This window comes from Amblyraja radiata, chromosome 1 (assembly GCF_010909765.2).
Source record: "Amblyraja radiata isolate CabotCenter1 chromosome 1, sAmbRad1.1.pri, whole genome shotgun sequence".
Lineage (NCBI taxonomy): Eukaryota > Metazoa > Chordata > Chondrichthyes > Rajiformes > Rajidae > Amblyraja > Amblyraja radiata.
In genome coordinates, this window is record NC_045956.1 from 152,431,795 (window position 1) to 152,451,578 (window position 19,784).

General features: G+C 43.5%; 1 protein-coding gene across 1 annotated transcript in view; it reads left to right on the top strand.

The window, feature by feature from the left end:
* Window positions 1–19,784, top strand: part of alpk2 (alpha kinase 2) — a 69,771-nt gene that overhangs the window by 35,717 nt on the left and 14,270 nt on the right. The window contains exons 8-11 of the mRNA XM_033039131.1: window positions 8,806–8,916; window positions 12,064–12,335; window positions 17,284–17,372; window positions 18,999–19,216. Coding sequence (XP_032895022.1) covers window positions 8,806–8,916; window positions 12,064–12,335; window positions 17,284–17,372; window positions 18,999–19,216 — 690 coding nt within the window. The remainder of the gene's footprint in view (window positions 1–8,805; window positions 8,917–12,063; window positions 12,336–17,283; window positions 17,373–18,998; window positions 19,217–19,784) is intronic.

A 19,784-nucleotide genomic window follows, 5' to 3' on the forward strand; every position in this document is an offset into this window, starting at 1 on the left:
ATACCATCTCCAACTTCACTACTACTGTTAGGTGGCCTGTACACAACACCCACCAGCGTTTTCTGCCCCTTAGTGTTTCGCAGCTCTACCCATACCGATTCCACATCATGCAAACTAATGCCCTTCCTTTCCATTGCGTTAATCTCCTCTCTAATCAGCAACGCTATCCCACCTCCTTTTCCTTTCTCTCTATCCCTCCTGAATATTGAATATCCCTGGATGTTCAGCTCCCAGCCTTGGTCACCCTGGAGCCATGTCTCCGTGATCCCAACTATATCATAGTCATTAATAGCTATCTGCACATTCAACTCATCCACCTTATTACGAATGCTCCTTGCATTGAGACACAAAGCCTTCAGGCTTGTTTTTATAACACTCTTACCCCTTATACAATTATGTTGAAAAGTGGCCCTTTTTGATTTTTGCCCTGGTTTTGTCTGCCTGCCACGTTTACTTTTCACCTTGCTACCTATTGCTTCTACCCTAATTTTACACCCCTCTGTCTCTACGCTCACACATTTAAGAAACCCTTTCCCTTTAACTCCATCCTCCACTATCCCATTCGACACCCCACCCCCCTTATTCAGTTTAAAACCACCCGTGTAGCAGTGGCAAACCTGCCTGCCAGAATGCTGGTCCCACACCTGTTAAGATGCAATCCGTCCCTTTTGTACAGTTCCCCTTACCCCAAAACAGATCCCAGTGATCTAAGAATCTAAATCCCTGCCCCGTGCACCAGTTCCTCAGCCACACGTTCAGGTCCCGTATCTCCCTGTTCCTGCTCTCGCCAGCACGAGGAACTGGAAGCAAACCGGAGATAACAACCCTGGAGGTCCTGCTTTTCAGCATTTTTCCGAGCTCTCTAAAGTCACGCTGCAGAATATTCATCCCCTTCTTTCCGACATCGTTTGTGCCGACATGCACTACCACTTCCGGTTCCGGTTGACAAGGTTCCTCACGGAAGGTTGGTTAAGAAGGTTCAATTGTTGGGTATTAATGGTGGAGTAGCAAGATGGATTCAACAGTGGCTGAATGGGAGATGCCAGAGAGTAATGGTGGATGGTTGTTTGTCAGGTTGGAGGCCAGTGACTAGTGGGGTGCCACAGGGATCTGTGTTGGGTCCACTGTTGTTTGTCATGTACATCAATGATCTGGATGATGATGTGGTAAATTGGATTAGTAAGTATGCAGATGATACTAAGATAGGTGGGGTTGTGGATAATGAAGTAGATTTTCCAAGTCTACAGAGAGATTTATGCCAGTTGGAAGAGTGGGCTGAAAGATGGCAGATGGAGTTTAATGCTGATAAGTGTGAGGTGTTACATCTTGGCAGGACAAATCAAAATAGGACGTACATGGTAAATGCTAGGGAATTGAAGAATGCAGGTGAACAGAGGGATCTGGGAATAACTGTGCACAGTCCCTGAAAGTGGAATCTCATGTAGATAGGGTGGTAAAGAAAGCTTTTGCTGGCCTTTATAAATCAGAGCATTGAGTATAGAAGTTGGAATGTAATGTTAAAATTGTACAAGGCATTGATGAGGCCAATTCTGGAGTATGGTGTACAATTTTGGTCGCCTAATTATAGGAAGGATGTCAACAAAATAGAGAGAGTACAGAGGAGATTTACTAGAATGTTGCCTGGGTTTCAGCAACTAAGTTACAGAGAAAGGTTGAACAAGTTAGGGCTTTATTCTTTGGAGCGCAGAAGGTTAAGGGGGGACTTGATAGAGGTCTTTAAAATGATGAGAGGGATAGACAGAGTTGACGTGGATAAGCTTTTCCCACTGAGAGTAGGGAAGATTCAAACAAGGGGACATGACTTGAGAATTAAGGGACAGAAGTTTAGGGGTAACATGAGGGGGAACTTCTTTACTCAGAGAGTGGTGGCTGTGTGGAATGAGCTTCCAGTGAAGGTGGTGGAAGCAGGTTCGTTTTTATCATTTAAAAATAAATTGGATAGTTATATGGACGGGAAAGGAATGGAGGGTTATGGTCTGAGCGCAGGTATATGGGACTAGGGGAGAATACGTGTTCGGCATGGACTAGAAGGGTCGAGATGGCCTGTTTCCGTGCTGTAATTGTTATATGTTATATGGTTATATATGGTTCCAGGTTCTATCCCCAAACTCTATCTCTGTTACATTGATGACTGCATCGATCCTACCTCCTGCACCCATGCAGAACACATGGACTTCATCAACTCCACCACCAATTTTCATCCTGCACTCAAATTTACTTGGATCTCCGACACCTCCCTCCCTTTTCTTGATCTCACTGTCTCCATCACAGGAAATAGACTATTGACTGATGTCTATTACAAACCCATTGACTCCCACAACTATCTTGACTACACTTCTTCCCACCCTGCTTCCTGCAAATACTCTATCCCCTACTCCCAATTCCTCCGTCTGTGCCTCATCTGCAGCCAAGATGACTATTACATCCGAGATGTCCTCATTCTTTATGGAATGGGGTTCCCCTCTCCCATCATTAATGAGGCAGTCACTCATGTCCCCTCACTACCCGCAGCTCCGCACCTGCTCCCCCTCTCCCTAGGCGCAACAGAGACAGAGTCCCCCTAGTCATAGTCAAAGAGCCATAGAATGATACAGTGTGGGTACAGGCCCTTCAGCCCAACTCGCCCATACCAGCCAACAATCTCTCAGCTACACTAGTCCCACTTGCCTGCGCTTGGTCCATATCCTCCAAACCTGTCCTATCCATGTTCCTGTCTAATTGTTTCTTAAACAATGGGATAGTCCCAGCCTCAATTACTTCCTCTGGCAGCTTGTTCCTTGCACCCACCACCCTTTGTGTGAAAAAGTTACCCCTCGGATTCCCATTAAATCTTTTCTCCTTCACCTTGAACCTATGTCCTCTGGTCCTCGATTCCCCAACTCTGGGCAAAAGACTGTGCATCTACCCGATCTATTCCTCTCATTATTTTGTATACCTCTATAAGATCTCCCCTCAGCCTCCTTACCTACCACCCCATCAGCCATCGCATACAACCCATAATCCTCCTAAATTTCCACCGTCTTCAACGGGTTCCCACCAGTAACCACATTTTCTCATCTCCATCCCTTTCCGTTCCCTCTGCAACTCCCTGGTTAACTCATCCCTTCCCACCCAAACCACCCCTCTCCAGGTACCTTCCCCTGCAACCGCAGAAAATGTAACGCCTGTCGCTAAACCTCCTCCATTGACTCTGTCCAGGGACCCTGACAGTCCTTTCAGGTTAGACAGAGGTTCACCTGCACCTCCTCCAACCTCATCTACTATATTCGTTGTTCAAGATGTGGACTCTTATACATTGGCGAGACCAAACGTAGACTGGGCGATCGTTTCGCGGAACACCTTCGCTCAGCCCTCCTCAACCTACCCGATCTCCCGGTTGCTGGACACTTTCATTCTCCTTCCAATTCCTACACAGACCTTTTTGTCCTAGGTCTCCTCCATTGTCAAAGTGAGGCTAAAACACAATATCCTGGCGGAGAGATTTGCAAAGGCTACTGGGGAGACTTTAAACTAGAATGGTTGGGGGGAGGGACTCAAATAGAGAAAGCTAGTAGACAGTGTGTGAGGCAGGAGGCAGAGAAGGGAAGCACTCAGACCCAACATGTAGGGGAGAAAGAAGAAAAAGATAATAAACAGAGAATAAGAGGTGGTGGGTTTCTTAAATGTGTATATTTTAATGCTAGGAGCATTGTAAGAAAGGTGGATGAGCTTAGAGCCTGAATTGACACCTGGAAGTATGATGTTGTGGCAATTCGTGAAACATGGTTGCAGGAGGGCTGTGATTGGAAACAAAATATTCCAGGATTTCGTTGCTTCAGGTGTGATAGAATTGGAGGGGCAAGAGGTGGAGGTGTTGCATTGCTTGTCAGGGAAGATATTACAGCAGTGCTTTGTCAGGATAGATTAGCGGGCTCGTCTATAGGGAGGTTATTTGGGTGAAACTGAGAAATGGGAAAGGTGTAGCAATACATAGGGGTGTATTATAGACCGCCTATATCGGGAACGAGAATTTGAAGAGAAAATATGTAAGGAGATAGCAGATATTAGTGTAAGCACAAGGTAGTGATTGTGGGAGATTTCAATTTTCCACACATAGACTGGGAAACACATTCTGTAAAAGGGCTGGATGGTTTGCGGTTTGTAAAATGTGTGCAGAATAGTTTTTTGCAGCAATACATAGAGGTACCTACTAGAGAAGGGGCGGTGCTGGACCTCCTGTTAGGAAATGAGACAGGTCAGGTGACGGAGGTATGTGTTGGCGAGCACTTCGGGTTCAGTGATCACAAAATCATTAGTTTCAATATAATTATGGAGAAGGTCAGAAGTGGGCCAAGGATTGAGATTTTTGATTGGAGAAAGGCTAACTTTGAGGAGATGCGAAAGGATTTATAAGGAGTGAATAGGGACATTTTGTTTTATGGGAAGGATGTAGTAGAGAAATGGAGGACATTTAAAAGTGAAATTTTAAGAGTACAGAAGCTTCATGTCCGTTCGGTTGAAAGGAAAGAGTAATAATTGGAAAGAGCCCTGGTTTTCAAGGGAAATTGGACACGGTACTGAAAAAGAGAGAGATCTACAATAATTATAAGCAGCATGGAGTAAATGAGGTGCTTGATGAGTAAAAAGAATGTAAAAAGAATCTTAAGAAATAAATTAGAAAAGCTAAAAGAAGATATGAGGTTGCTTTGGCAAGTAAGGTGAAAGTAAATCCAAAGGGTTTCTACAGCTATATTAATAGCAAAGGATAACGGGGGATAAAATTGGTTCATTAGAGAGTCAGAGTGGACAGCTATCTGCAGAGCCAAAAGAGATGGGGGAGATATTGAACAATTTCTTTTCTTCGGTATTCACCAAGGAGAAGGATATTGATTTATGTGAGGTAAGGGAAACAAGTAGAGTAGCTATGGAAACTATGAGGATCAAAGAAGAGGAAGTACTGACACTTTTGGAAAAATATAAAAGTGGATAAGTCTCCAGGTCCAGACAGGATATTCCCTAGGACATTGAGGGAAGTTAGTGTAGAAATAGCAGGGGCTATGACAGAAATATTTCAAATGTCATTAGAAACGGGAATGGTGCCGGAGGATTGGCGTACTGCGCATGTTGTTCCATTGTCTAAAAAGGGTTCTAAAACCTAGCAATTATAGACCTGTTAGTTTGACGTCAGTGGTGGGCAAATTATTGGAAAGGATACTTAGAGATAATATATATAAGCATCTGGATAAACAGGGTCTGATTAGGCACAGTCAACATAGATTTGTGCCTGGAAGGTCATGTTTGACTAAACTTCTTGAATTTTTTGAAGAGGTTACTAGGGAAATTGATGAGGGTAAAGCAGTGGATGTTGTCTATATGGACTTCAGTAAGGCCTTTGACAAGGTTCCTCATGGAAGGTTGGTTAAAAGGTTCAATTGTTTGGTATTAATGGTGGAGTAGCAAGAAGGATTCAACAGTGGCTGAAAGGGAGATGCCAGAGAGTAATGATGGATGGCTGTTTGTCAGGTTGGAGGACGGTGACTAGTGTGGTGCCTCAGGGATCTGTGTGGGTCCACTGTTGTTTGTCATGTACATCAATGATCTGGATGATGGTGTGGTAAATTGGATTAGTAAGAATGTAGATGATACTAAGATAGGTGGTGTTGTGGATAATGAAGTAGATTTTCAAGTCTACAGAGAGATTTAGGCCATTTGGAAGAATGGGCTGAAAGATGGCAGATGGAGTTTAATGCAGATAAGTGTGAGGTGCTACATCTTGGCAGGACCAAAATAGGACGTACATGGTAAATGGTAGCTAATTGTGGAATTCAGTTGAACAGAGGGATCTAGGAATAAATGTGCATTGTTCCCTGAAGGTGGAATTTCATGTAGATAGGGTGGTAAAGAAAGCTTTTGGTGTGCTAGCCTTTATAAATCAGAGCATTGAGTATAAAAGTTGGGATGTAATGTTAAAATTGTACAAGGCATTGATGAGGCCAATTCTGGAATATGGTGTACAATTTTGGTTGCCAAATTATAGGAAAGATGTCTCAAAATAGAGAGAGTACAGAGGAGATTTACTAGAATGTTGCCTGGGTTTCAGCAACTAAGTTACAGAGAAAGGTTGAACAAGTTAGGTCTTTATTCTTTGGAGCGCAGAAGGTTAAGGGGGGACTTGATAGAGGTCTTTAAAATTATGAGAGGGATAGACAGAGTTGACGTGGATAAACTTTTTCCATTGAGAGTAGGGAAGATTCAAACAAGAGGACATGATTTGAGAATTAACGGACAAAGATTTAGGGGTAACATGAGGGGGAACTTCTTTACTCAGAGAGTGGTAGCTCTGTGGAATGAGCTTCCAGTGGAAGTGGTGGAGGCAGGTTTGATTTTGTTATTAAAAAATAAATTGGATAGGTATATGGACGGGAAAGGAATGGAGGGTTATGGTCTGAGTGCAGGTAGATGGGATTAGGTGAGAGTAAGTGTTCGGCACGGACTAGAAGGGCCAAGATGGCCTGTTTCCGTGCTGTAATTATTATATGGTTATATGATTATATGGAGGAACAGTATCTCATATTTCGCTGGGGCAGCTTACAACCCAGCGATATGAACATTGATTTATCTCACTTCTGGTAGCCCCGGCATTCCCTTGCTCTCTATCGCTCCTCCACCCAAGTCAAACTTGCTTCTTGTTTTCACAATACAAACAGCTAACAATGGCCTGTTTCCTTTATCATTGTTGCTTTTTTGCATATATTTTATTCAGTGTGCTTTATCTCTCCACATCACCATCTATATCTCTCGTTTCCCTTATCCGTAATCAGTCTGAAGAAGTCTCGACCCAAAACGTCACCCATTCCTTCTCTCCAGAGATGCTGCCTGTCCCACTGAGTTACTCCAGCTTTTTGTGTCTATCTTCAGAATTTTGTACTGTGCCCTAGTGTTGATTCTTGTGAAGCCATTGTTCTTTAAACATAGAAACATAGAAACATAGAAAATAGGTGCAGGAGTAGGCCATTCGGCCCTTCGAGCCTGCACCACCATTCAATATGATCTTGGCTGATCATTCAACTCAGTATCCTGTACCTGCCTTCTCTCTATACCCCCTGATCCCTTTCGCCACAAGGGCCACATCTAACTCCCTCTTAAATATAGCCAATGAACTGGCCTCAACTACCTTCTGTGGCAGAGAATTCCAGAGATTCACCACTCTCTGTGTGAAAAAAGTTTTCCTCATCTCGGTCCTAAAGGAATTTCCCCTTATCCTTAAACTGTGACCCCTTGTTCTGGACCTCCCCAACATTGGGAACAATCTTCCTGCATCTAGCCTGTCCTACCCCTTAAGAATTTTGTAAGTTTCTATAAGATCCCCCCTCAATCTTCTAAATTCTAGTGAGTACAAGCCGAGTCTATCCAGTCTTTCTTCATATGAATGTCCTGACATCCCAGGAATCAGTCTGGTGAACCTTCGCTGTACCCCCTCTATGGCAAGAATGTCTTTCCTCAGATTTGGAGACCAAAACTGTACGCAATACTCCAGGAGTGGTCTCACCAAAACCCTGTACAACTGCAGTAGAACCTCCCTGCTCCTATACTCAAATCCTTTTGCTATGAATGCTAAAATACCATTCGCTTTCTTCACTGCCTGCTGCACCTGCATGCCTACTTTCAATGACTGGTGTACCATGACACCCAGGTCTCGTTGCATCTCCCCTTTTCCTAATTGGCCACCATTCAGATAATAGTCTACTCTCCTGTTTTTGCCACCAAAGTGGATAACCTCACATTTATCCACATTATACTGCATCTGCCATGCATTTGCCCACTCACCCAGCCTATCCACGTCACCTTGCAGCCTCCTAGCATCCTCCTCACACCTAACACTGCCCCCCAGCTTTGTGTCATCCGCAAACTTTAGATGTTGCATTCAATTCCCTCATCCAAATCATTAATATATATTGTAAATAGCTGGGGTCCCAGCACTGAGCCTTGCGGTACCCCACTAGTCACTGCCTGCCATTCTGAAAAGGACCCGTTTACTCCTACTCTTTGCTTCCTGTCTGCCAGCCAGTTCTCTATCCACATCAATACTGAACCCCCAATACCGTGTGCTTTAAGTTTGTATACTAATCTCTTATGTGGGACCTTGTCGAAAGCCTTCTGAAAGTCCAGTTATAACACATCCACTGGTTCTCCCTTATCCACTCTACTAGTTACATCCTCGAAAAATTCTATAAGATTCGTCAGACATTGTTAAAGCAAAAGATTAATGAATGGTGTGAGAAGGAATAACCTGATCTAAATACCATTGGCCAAATCTCTTCTTCAATTCAGATTTTATGTTCCTTAAGATTGCACGTTAGTTTTGATTGGAATACCCACAATAATTAGTTTTAAATCATAAATACGGGCAATTTGAAGTTTCACCTTAGCAGGCCATGTGCGTTATGCAAACCTGAAATACCATTGTGGCACAGCAAGAACTGATCATATAACAATACATGTGTAAGTAATTTGTGAGAAATAATTTCCTGTTCAAGAAAGATTTTCAAATTAGCTTCTGAAGAGTTCTGTCAGACAGAAATTTACATTTTCTATGATTTGTCAATCCTGAACTTAAAGGAAGCCTGGTTCAGATATAGAACCACAGCACAGATGTAACATTATATTAACTCATGTTCACCTTCAGTGAACATGAGTTAATACTTTCAGTGAACATGAGTTAGATCTACAAGTTTAGTTCAGATATTTGTATTCCCAAGGTGTGCAATACATAAGTAAGGTTATTTCTGTTCACCTTAAATCCAGGAAATTCAGGCAAATGGGAAGATCCCGGCCTAAGTGCTCCACAGAAATCTGCTGCAGAACCACTGGAATTTAATCAATTAAAATCATGCAACTTATCAACGCAAAGAGAAGGTAAGCCATCCTGCCAGAATTGTCTTTTCCATGAGGATGTTGCCAGGAATAGAGGGTGTGAGCTATAGGGGGAGGTTGAGTAGGCTGGGTCTCTATGCATTGGAGTGCAGGAGGATGAGGGGTGATCTTATAGAGGTGTACAAAATCATGAGAGGAATAGATTGGGTAGAGGCCCAGAGTCTCTTGACCAGAGTAGGGGAATCAAGGACCAGAGGACATAGGTTCAAGGAGAAGGGGAAAAGATTTAATAGGAGATAGACACAGAAAGCTGGAGTAACTCAGCGGGACTGGCAGCATCTCTGAAGAGAAGGAATGGGCGACTTTTCGGGTAGAGACCCCTTTTCAAATTTAATAGGAACCCGAAGCGCAACATTTTCACACAAAGGGTGGTGGGTGTATGGAATAAGCTGCCAGAGGAGGTAGTTGAGGCAGGAACTATCCCATTGTTTAAGAAACAGTTATACAGGTACATTAGATAGGACAGATTTGGAGTGATAAGGACCAAGTGGAAGCAAGAGGGACTAGTGTAGCTGGGACATTGTTCTCCGGTGTGGGCCTGTTTCCACACTGTATCACTCAATGACTATGTGACCAAGTTCTCTTCTCTGCAATCTCTCCAGCTTAACAACATCTTTCCTATAGCTGGGTGACCAAATCTGAACACAATACACCAAATGTGGCCTCACCACCATGTTTTGCAACTGTATCGTAATATCTCAACTTCAATGCTCAATATCCTGATTGAAGGCCAATGTACCAAAATCCTTCTTGACCACTCTTATCTACCACTTTCAAAACTTTATGTACCTGTATTTCCAGATCCCTCTGCTCTTCACCAATCCTCACTCAGGGCCTTGCCTTTTACTATGAAGGTCCTGCCCTGGTTTGACTTCCCAACATGCAACACTTCACATTTAGCTGCTTTAAACTCCATTAACCATTCCTCAGCCCAACTGATCAAGATCATTTTGCAATATCCCAGTCCCCTGAGATTAATCTACCATGTGGAACCTTGTCAAAGGCCTTGCTGAAGTCCATATAAACAATGTCTACTCCCTCTAGGGATATTAGTTCCCCACAAGTTGAGGTGCAACCTGTCTCTCTTGTCCTGGTGACCTGTACCCCAGAAGAGATCCCAATGTTCCAAAAAACCTGAACGTCTGCCCCCTGCACCAATTCCTCAGCCACACATTCATCCGACCTGCCCTTCTATTTCTGCCATTATTAGCACATGATAATAATCCAGAGATTTCTACTCTCGAGATCTGCATTTTAAACTCTTTCCTAATTTCCTATATTCACCCCGTCAGAACCTCATCCCTTTTCCTACCTATGCATTGGTATTGATGTGCACAACAACTTCTGGCTGCACACCCTCCCCTTGAGAATATTCTGCAGGCGTTCCTAGATATCCTGGACACAGGCACCTGGGAAGCATCACACCATCCAGGTCCAGTTTGCTGTCACAGAATCAACTATCTGTGGCCCTAACTATTGTGTCCCCAATCACTATTGCTCTGCCTGCCTTTATCCTATCCCACTGTGCGTCAGAACCAGAAACTGTTTAGAGCAGCATGGTGGCGCAGCAGTAGCTTTGCTGCCAGACGGTAGCAATGTCACAAAATTTTGAGATTTAAAAAATCAAAGTCTGAAATTTATCCCATCAGATAAAGCACAAAAAGAAGTTTAATTTGACACCTAATTCACTTTCATATCTTCAGTATTTAAAAAGCTATGGCCATTTTCATACTCGGAAATTAGCATCTTGTTCCCTATTGCTTTTCCATTGACTTAACACAAAAGCTGTGATCGAGGAGAGTCAAAAGCCCATAACTTTCTTAAAAATTAAGAGAACCGAATGAAATTTTCAGTTATTATAGATTGAAGCATTCTGAAACAAATATGAAAATCTTACTTGCATGACCTGAAATTAAAGCATATAATTAGTTAGTTACCTAATTGTAGCTAATTACAAAATTCAATTACTAGATCTAAACATCTATCCATTTCTTAAGAAAAGGTTAACATTTTTAAATAGCCTAAGTGTCCAAATAACATTCACACAAGAATTCACAATATAACATGATTTTTAAATCTCATTGTCATGAATTTATAGGCCAAATGGAAGGAATTTAGTGTTTAATTCCCGTAAATTAATGGCCATTTAAATGATCTTGCGAGTGAGATTTCATGGAACGCGATCATTTGGAACGTTGGGGTTTGCGGTGAATTTAAACCCCATATCGGCAGGAAAAACACTGCGGGTTTGTATGGGGCCTTAATCACATTTTCACCAATGAAATTTTGATTAAAGTAATCCTAAGAAGCAAGTTTATATGTAAAATACACGACTTACCTTATGTTTTGTCCCCTCCGTGAGATCCGTCCCGTTGTCGGCGTTGACGGAGTTAGAAGTAGATTTTTATTTTACTCCAGCGATTAAATTGTCCAGCGTTTTTTTCTAAAACCTTCCGAGGTTGGCCAGTTGATCCGTGGAGTGCTGGCCGCAGATTATTGCATACCATTGCATCTGCAAGCTGAGAGTGTGTTGCAGGTCATCTGGGTGCAGTTTGACCTCTCACTGGACTATAGGATGAGGCCCAGATATACTGCCTTCCTGGATCTGCAGCCTTAGATCAACCATGGCGTTCCATTCAGAGTTGTTACATACATTTCACCAAACTCACAAACCTTAAATTTTTATTTAAGTAATTGTTTAACTTAATTTGTCATGTATTAATAATTGTTGAAAATCCAGCGGCGACCAGAACAAGGTAAGACTCTATGGGTGACTACTCACGACCATACATGCTTCATCCCACAACATGTCGCCTGGATGTCGCCTGTATGGTCGTGAGTAGTCTCCTAGTAGCCCAAAGAGTCGTAGCGTCTTTCTGGTCGCCGCTGAATTTTCCACATGGTGAAAATTTTCGGTGACCTCCAACGACCTAGGACGGGTACCGGCTGTCGCCAAAAAAGTTGTGTCAGTGGGACAGGCCCATGAGGCTTTGTGTCCAGTTTATTATTGTGTTGAAACCAAACAACTCATAGTCAATAATATTAGATTGATCTCCTCTCTTGTGTCAATAATATTAGATTGATATCCTCTCTTGTGCCTATGTTATCTTTCTCTGTACTTCTTTAAAGGAGAGAACATTGAGTTATTACAACCCATCATTGAAAAGGAGCTCACAAGTGAGTGTAATTTTCAGCCCAAGATACATGGAAGTATTGCAACAGACGAATTGCATTTTGGTGAAGGATTGCACAGAAAAGCATTTCGGACAAAAGTTATTTATGGCCTCGTACCTCTGTTCGATCCTGGACACAGCTGTGTCTTAAAAATTCACACTTCCATTTCATATGGGACCAAAACAAAGAGCGAGATCATACAACGGAACTATATGTTGGCTGTACAGGTAAAATATAGACTGACTGAAAGAGGTACCTCCTTTATTACGCTATATAAATCATACAAGCTTTTAGCCTGCAATTTTTTTTTTAGCGATACGACGCGGAAACAGGACCTTTGGCCCATCGAGTCTGCACCAACCAGCGATCCTGGTACATTAACACAATCTTACACACACCAGGGACAATTTAGATTTATACCAAGCCATTAACTTACAACCCTGTGCATCTTTGGAGTGTGGGAGGAAATCGAAGATCTCGAAGAAAACCCACATGGTCATGAGGAGAACATACAAACTCCGTACAGACAAGCACCTGAAATCAGGATCAAACCCGGGTCTCTGGCGTTGTACGGCAGCAACTCTACCACTGTGCCGCCCCAGCATGGAGATCGTTGAAAATTATGAATAATAAATTCTAAATTTAGGACATTAATTTTTAGGATTCTGTTGTTAGTGGTGCGTGCTTTCACGTATATTTTCAGTTATTTAAAAAATCACTCAATATTTGGCTCTGTGAAGAACAGTTAAAGAGAAGTTCGGAACAGGAGTTTGTTTTTCCCTGTGACCTGTGTTGGTTTTCTCCAGGATCTCTGGTTTCCTCACACACTCCAAACACATACAAATTTGTAGGTTAATTGGCTTTGGTAAAATTGTAAATTGTCCCGAGTATGTCGGACAATGCTAGTGTGCGGGGTGATTGCTGGTCAGCATAGACTCGGTGGGCCGAAGGGCCTGATTCCACGCAGTATCTCTAAAGTCTAAATTGAGAAGGAACATTACCAGATCTTATCTTGGGGGAATGTAACTGGGCAAGCGAAGGGAATGGCATTTTGGTGATAAACACCATAGCTCCATATATTTCAAAGAGGTTATGGGGGGAAAAAGGAAGAAAGGTATTAAAATTTGGGGAAGGAAAATTTCATTTTAAGATAAGATAGGACTGGGTAAATATAAACTGGCAGCGTTTACTTGCAGGCAAGTCTATATCTGCACAATGGGAAGCATTCACATGGGAAAATGTGAGTGACTTGTTGCCATGGATAACAAGTACAGGAAACATTGGATGTTAGGAATATCAAGAGTAGAATAAAGAGAAACGAAGAGGCATATGGAAAATATAAAGAACTAAAGATAGGATGCCAGTCAAGAGTATAAAAAACATAAGAAGATAGTGAAAAAGGAAATTAGGAAGGAAAAGTGTGGCCTCATAGTATCAGTAGTGGACAGGATTAAGGTAAATCCGAAAATACCAATTTATAAACACATTGAAGGCCCAAGAATGACCAGCAAAAATGTAAGGCCCTTTATAGTCATGAGGACAGGGGACATTCTGTGCATGGTGGACAAGAAGGTACAGCCATAGAGTCATAGATCTGCACTGAATGGAAACTGGCCCTTCGGCCCACTTGTCTATGCCGACCAGTTTGGCATACTGGCCAGTCCCATTTGAATCTCCTTCTTCTTCTTCTTGTTCTATTTGATCTTATTTGATTGCACACACCAGGTTGATTGCATTTGTAGAAACAGGGCGGACCATGTGAAGGTTGCATTCTCCCACCCCATTTGAATCTTCTTTAGGCAGAATTAGAATCTTCTTTAGACAACATTATGAGGGTCAACATCAGAGCTCCCATGGATTTTGAAGCAACAGCAACAAAGAGAAGCAGGAGAAAGCACTGATTGCCTCTAGCCCAAGTGGAAGGAGAGTTAGAAGTGAGTCAGAGGGGGAAAACATTTTAAAACTGAGGAATTTGGTTTGTAAATTGGTAAATTAGGCAATTATCAGTGAATATAAGCAAGACGGCCCTTAGGGAACATCAGTGAGGGAGCAGCCTTGTGAGGGAAGTGCCCTGTGAGAAAAGTGCGAGTCTTTGGCTCGAAAGTCTTTGGCGAGGAGGCTAAGGAGAGGAGGCTACGCAAAACGCTGGAGAGGGAGAGACGAAAGAAGGAGATGTCAAACAAGCTGCTTCAGTGTGATGATTGTAGTATGTGGGAGGTCAAGGACACTGCTGGTGCATCTGGCTGCTACAAATGTGAGAAGTGCATCCAGTTACAGCTCCTGAAGGACCATGTTGGGGAACTGGAGAAGCAAGTGGATGACCTCAGGTTCATCCGAGAAACTGAGTCGTTCCTCGACAAGTCCTACAGTAAGATTGTTACACCTAAGGTACGGGAAGAGAGAAGGTGGGTGACGGTGAAAAAGGGAGGGAAACATGGAATGCAAACATCCCCGGGTGTTAGAGGTTGGTAGATATGACATTGTGGGGATTACTGAGACGTGGCTGCAGGAGGATCGGGCCTGGGAACTTAATATTCAGAGTTATACACCCTATAGAAAGAACAGGCAGGTGGGCAGAGGAGGGGGGGTAGCTCTGCTGGTGAGGGATGGAATTCAGTCCCTTGCGAGGGAAGACATAGGGACTGACGAGGTAGAGTCACTGTGGATTGTGTTGAGGAATTGTAAAGGCATGAAGGCACTAATTGGTGTTATCTACAGACCCCCAAATGGTAGCCCGGATGTAGGGTGTAAGTTGCAGCAGGAGTTAATACTGGCATGTAACAAAGGTAATGCCACTGTGGTGATGGGGGATTTCAATATGCAGGTAGACTGGGAAAATCATGTTGGTTCAGGACCCCAAGACAGAGAGTTTGTAGAGTGCCTCCAAGATGGATTCTTAGAGCAGCTTGTAATGGAGCCGACCAGAGAAAAGGCAATTCTGGATTTAGTGTTGTCCAATGAACCAGATATGACAAGAGAACTCGAGGTAAAGGAACCGCTTGGAAGTAGTGATCATAATATGATTAGTTTTAATCTACAATTTGAGAAGGAGAAGGTTAAATCGGAAGTGTCAGTGTTGCAGTTGAACAAAGGGGATTATGAAGGCATGAGAGGGAAGCTGGCCAAGGTAGACTGGAAAGGGGTACTAGCAGGAATGACGTTGGAACAGCAATGGCAGGAATTTCTGGGCATAATCAGGAAGACGCAGGATCATGTCATTCCAAAAAGGAAGAAAGGCAGACTCGGGTGAAATTATTATGGGCAACAAGGAAATGGCAGAAGAGTTGAATAGGTACTTCGGATCTGTCTTCACTAAGGAAGACACAAACAATCTCCCAGATGCACTGGAGGACAGAGGATCTAAGGGGGTAGAGAAACTGAAATAAATTTTCATTAGGCGAGAAATAGTATTGGGTAGGCTAATGGGACTGAAGGATGGTAAATCCCCTGGACCTGATGGTCTGCATCCCAGGGTCCTCAGGGAGGTGGCTCTAGAAATAGTGGACGCATTGGTGATTATTTTCCAATGTTCAATAGATTCAGGATCAGTTCCTGGAGTCAATTGTTAAAGAGGTAATAATGGGGCATTTGGATAGCAGTAAAAGGATTAGTCCAAGTCAACATGGATTTATGAAAGGTAAATCATGCTTGACTAATCTTCTGGAATTTTTTGAGGATGTGACAAGTAAAATGGATGAAGGGGAGCCAGTGGATGTAGTGTATCTAGACTTTCAGAAAGCCTTTGATATGGTCCCGCACGGGAGACTGGTGACTAAAATTAGAGCACATGCTATTGGGGGTAGGGTTTTGACATGGATAGAAAATTGGTTGGCAGACAGGAAGCAAAGAGTAGGAGTGAATGGGTCCTTTTCAGAATGGCAGGCAGTGGCGAGTGGAGTGCCGCAAGACTCGGTGTTGGGGCCGCAACTGTTTACCATATATATTAATAATTTGGAAGGGGGAATTAGGAGCAACACTAGCAAGTTTCAGGATGACACAAAGCTGGGTGGCAGTGTGAACTGTGAAGAGGATGTTGGGGGGTTGCAGGGTGACCTGGACAGGTTGAGTGAGTGGGCAGATGCATGGCAGATGCAGTACAATGTAGATAAATGTGAGGTTATCCACTTTGGCGGCAAAAACAAGGGGGCAGATTATTATCTCAATAGGGTTAGGTTAGGTAAGGGGGAGGTGCAGCGAGACCTGGGCATCCTGGAAGTTGGCTTACAGGTACAGCAGGCAGTTAATAAAACTAATGGAATGTTGGCCTTCATAACAAGAGGATTTCAGTATAGGAGTAAAGAGGTTCATCTGCAGTTGTATAGGGCTCTGGTGAGACCACATCTGGAGTATTGTGTACAGTTTTGGTCTCCTAATTTGAGGAAGGACATCCTTGTGATTGAGGCAGTGCAGCGTAGGTTCACGAGATTGATCCCTGGGATGGCGGGACTGTCATATGAGGAAAGATTGAAAAGACTAAGCTTGTATTCTGGAGTTTAGAAGGATGAGTTTCTTATAGAAACTTATAAAAGGACTGGACAACCTAGATGCAGGAAAAATGTTCCCAATGTTGGACGAGTCCAGAACCAGGGGCCACAGTCTTAGAATAAAGGGGAGGTCATTTAAGACTGAGGTGAGAAAAAACCTTTTCACCCAGAAAGTTGTGAATTTATGGAATTCCCTGCCACAGAGGGCAGTGGAGGCCAAGTCACTGGATGAATTTAAGAGAGAGTTAGATAGAGCTCTAGGGGGCTAGTGGAGTCAAGGGATATGGGGAGAAGACAAGCACGGGTTATTGATAGGGGACGATCAGCCATGATCACAATGAATGGCGGTGCTGGCTCGAAGGGCCAAATGGCCTCCTCCTGTACCTATTTTCTATGTTTCTATGAGGCTGAGATTATATCCTATTTGAATGGTTGAGGCAGCATTAAAATATAGTAAGTTATTAATAGAAATAGTTGGTACTATTTCTCAGATGGAGAGTAAATGTTGATTATGGATGTTTTCTCAAATTACCTCTTTCTGTGTTGGAACTGCAATCTCTGTGTATATTTCCTTGTGGCAATGTTGCTTCACCTTCGACTGGTAAAATGCAATTGATTGTGAAGATTATCATAAAAGTATTATAAGCATCTGTTTCAAGTGAAGTAAAAAGTAGTGTTGTTTTATTTTTAGGAATGCCATGTCCAGAACGCTGCTCGGCAATATGGCAACATGTTTTCAGCAGTGGGGACACTATTAGAAGGCTTTGGGGAAGCACCCGAGTGAGTAAATGTTTATTTTGCTTATTGCAAATTGCACTGCAGTTTTGCACCTTGGCTGCTCTGACATCACAGCCCAAATCCCCAATCTCTATCACCAAGGTCTAATACCACATCGTCCATGTTCTCCTTCAAGTTATACACCATTCTTCATCGTCACTGGTTCTAAAACCTGGAACTCCCGACCCAACGGCACTGTCAGATTTCCTTGATACTGCCACAATTCAGAAAAAAACAGCGTCTCAAAGGCAGTTACGGATGTGAAAAATAATGCTGGACTTGATAGCGCTGCACAGATCCCAGAAGAAAATTAACATATTAAGAAAATTGGAGTGATCATTAGAATGAAAATGACCAGTCCACAAACTACCAAGTCAATTTTGGATATAATAAGTCAATTTGCCCTGGATCCAATGGGTTATAAACTTTTGGACACATCTTGCATGTGATTCCTAAGTGCATTGGTCTACAATGAAACCTCGTAAGTCTTCCAGGAGGCATGTTAGCATTTGTCGCTGCCAGGTATTGTTTTTAATCATCGGGTGATTAATTGTAATATTTAAAGATTTTTATTGTTAGTTTTGGGCTTATCAAAGTGAAGTGGGTTAGTTCCAGAGAACAGATTAGATTCCTATTTCAGGGCTTCCGAGGAAGATTGTAGAGAATGTTCTTCGTGATTTTTTTACTCAACAGAGATTAAGAATTGCGGCGGTGCGACTCGCGTTGTGGGGGGGGGGAGGGAGGGGGAAACTTTTAAAAATCTCTTCCCTGCACAGGAGACCCGACCTTTTTCTTGTCAGGTCTCCGTTGTCGTTGGGGCCTAGTACCGTGGAGCGGCCTCCAACCGTAACGACCTGGGGGCTCCAGTCGCGGAGCATGCGGACTTACCATCGCCAGCCTCGGAGCGTGAGAAGCGATGGTGGCTTGCTGCTGCGGCCCGACTCCGGAGCTCGGAGGCTCCAGCTGCAGACCGGTGGACTGTGATATCGGGAGCTCGCGGGTCCAGGTGTGAGACCGCTTATCGGAACTCCCGCAACGCAACTTCTCCCGCCTGTGTCGCGGGGTTGGAACGGCCCGGAGCAGGGCCTTACATCGCCCGGCGCGGTTTTAATGGCCGCGGGACATTCCAGCGCCCGTCGGGGCCTCCAACTTTGTGACATTTAGACCTGGAGCGGGGCCGTACATCGCCCGGCGCGGCCTTAAATGGACGTGGGACTTAACATCGCCCGCCTGGGGCTTCAACATCAGGAGAGAAATGGTGCAGGAGAGAGAAAAGACTTTGCCTTCCATCACAGTGAGGAGGAGATTCACTGTGATGGATGTTTGTGTGAATTGAATTGTTTGTATGTCTTGTAGGAATTGTCTTTGTTTGTATGGCTGTGGAAACGGAGTTTCGTTTGAGCCTCACTGAGGTTCAAACGACATGGAATAAAAATATTGTATATTGTATTGGGACTGAATGTGAGACATTAATGCTGTGTGTCTCAGTTACACATTGCAGCCAATTCCTTTAAAAATCATGACTTTACAATTCATGTGCCTCACTTCTTCTAAATGAATTATTTGTTACGAAGCAGCAGAGGTAAAACAAACAATGCCAGGTATTACAAAATTCTTCTTCTTTTCTAGGATCATTCCCATATATCTCATACATCGCCCAGCAAACAACATCCCTTACGCAACCGTAGAAGAGGAATTAATAGGGGACTTTGTTAAGTATTCAGTGAAGGATGGCAGAGAGCTGAATGTTGGTAGAAAAGATTCTGAAGCTGGTCAGAAATGCTGTACATTCCAGCACTGGGTATATGAATGGACAGAAGAAAAACTCCTTGTTACTGACTTGCAAGGTAAATATATTATATATCCTTATAACTATAAAACTGTGATCTTATATGTGGATGTGTGTGCATTTATTTGTTCGTGTGCGATCACATCTTCTCGAAAAAACGACACTTTATCCCGTGAACTCAAAAATCGCCTTATCTGAAACATTCATGCATTATTTCTTGAGTTATTAATCAAAATGTTTACAAATCCAATAAAACTTTGCAATCAAAAAGCCTGTTTTTCGCTGATGACGTCACAATGGATCTGCCTGCCTGTCGTCTTCTCGCGCTGCGAGTGACGTCACCCCCTCACCCCTCCTTCCTCCCCTCGTTATTCAAAAGTCGGCCAGTCGACTGAAGACCAAAGATCACAGCTGAAGACTGCGACGGCCTTTGGTCGACGTTTGCCCGCTCACGCCTCGACTCAGCTCGGGGCCCTATACCCGAGAACTCCCGAGAACTCCCGAGAGTTTTGGTCGATGCACGCTCGCGACTCAGCTCGGGTTTCCCGGCCCTCACTCTCCGCGCCCCCGTCCCTTCCGCACCCCACTCCCTCTCCACCCCCCTCCCTCTCCGCCCCTCTCCCTCT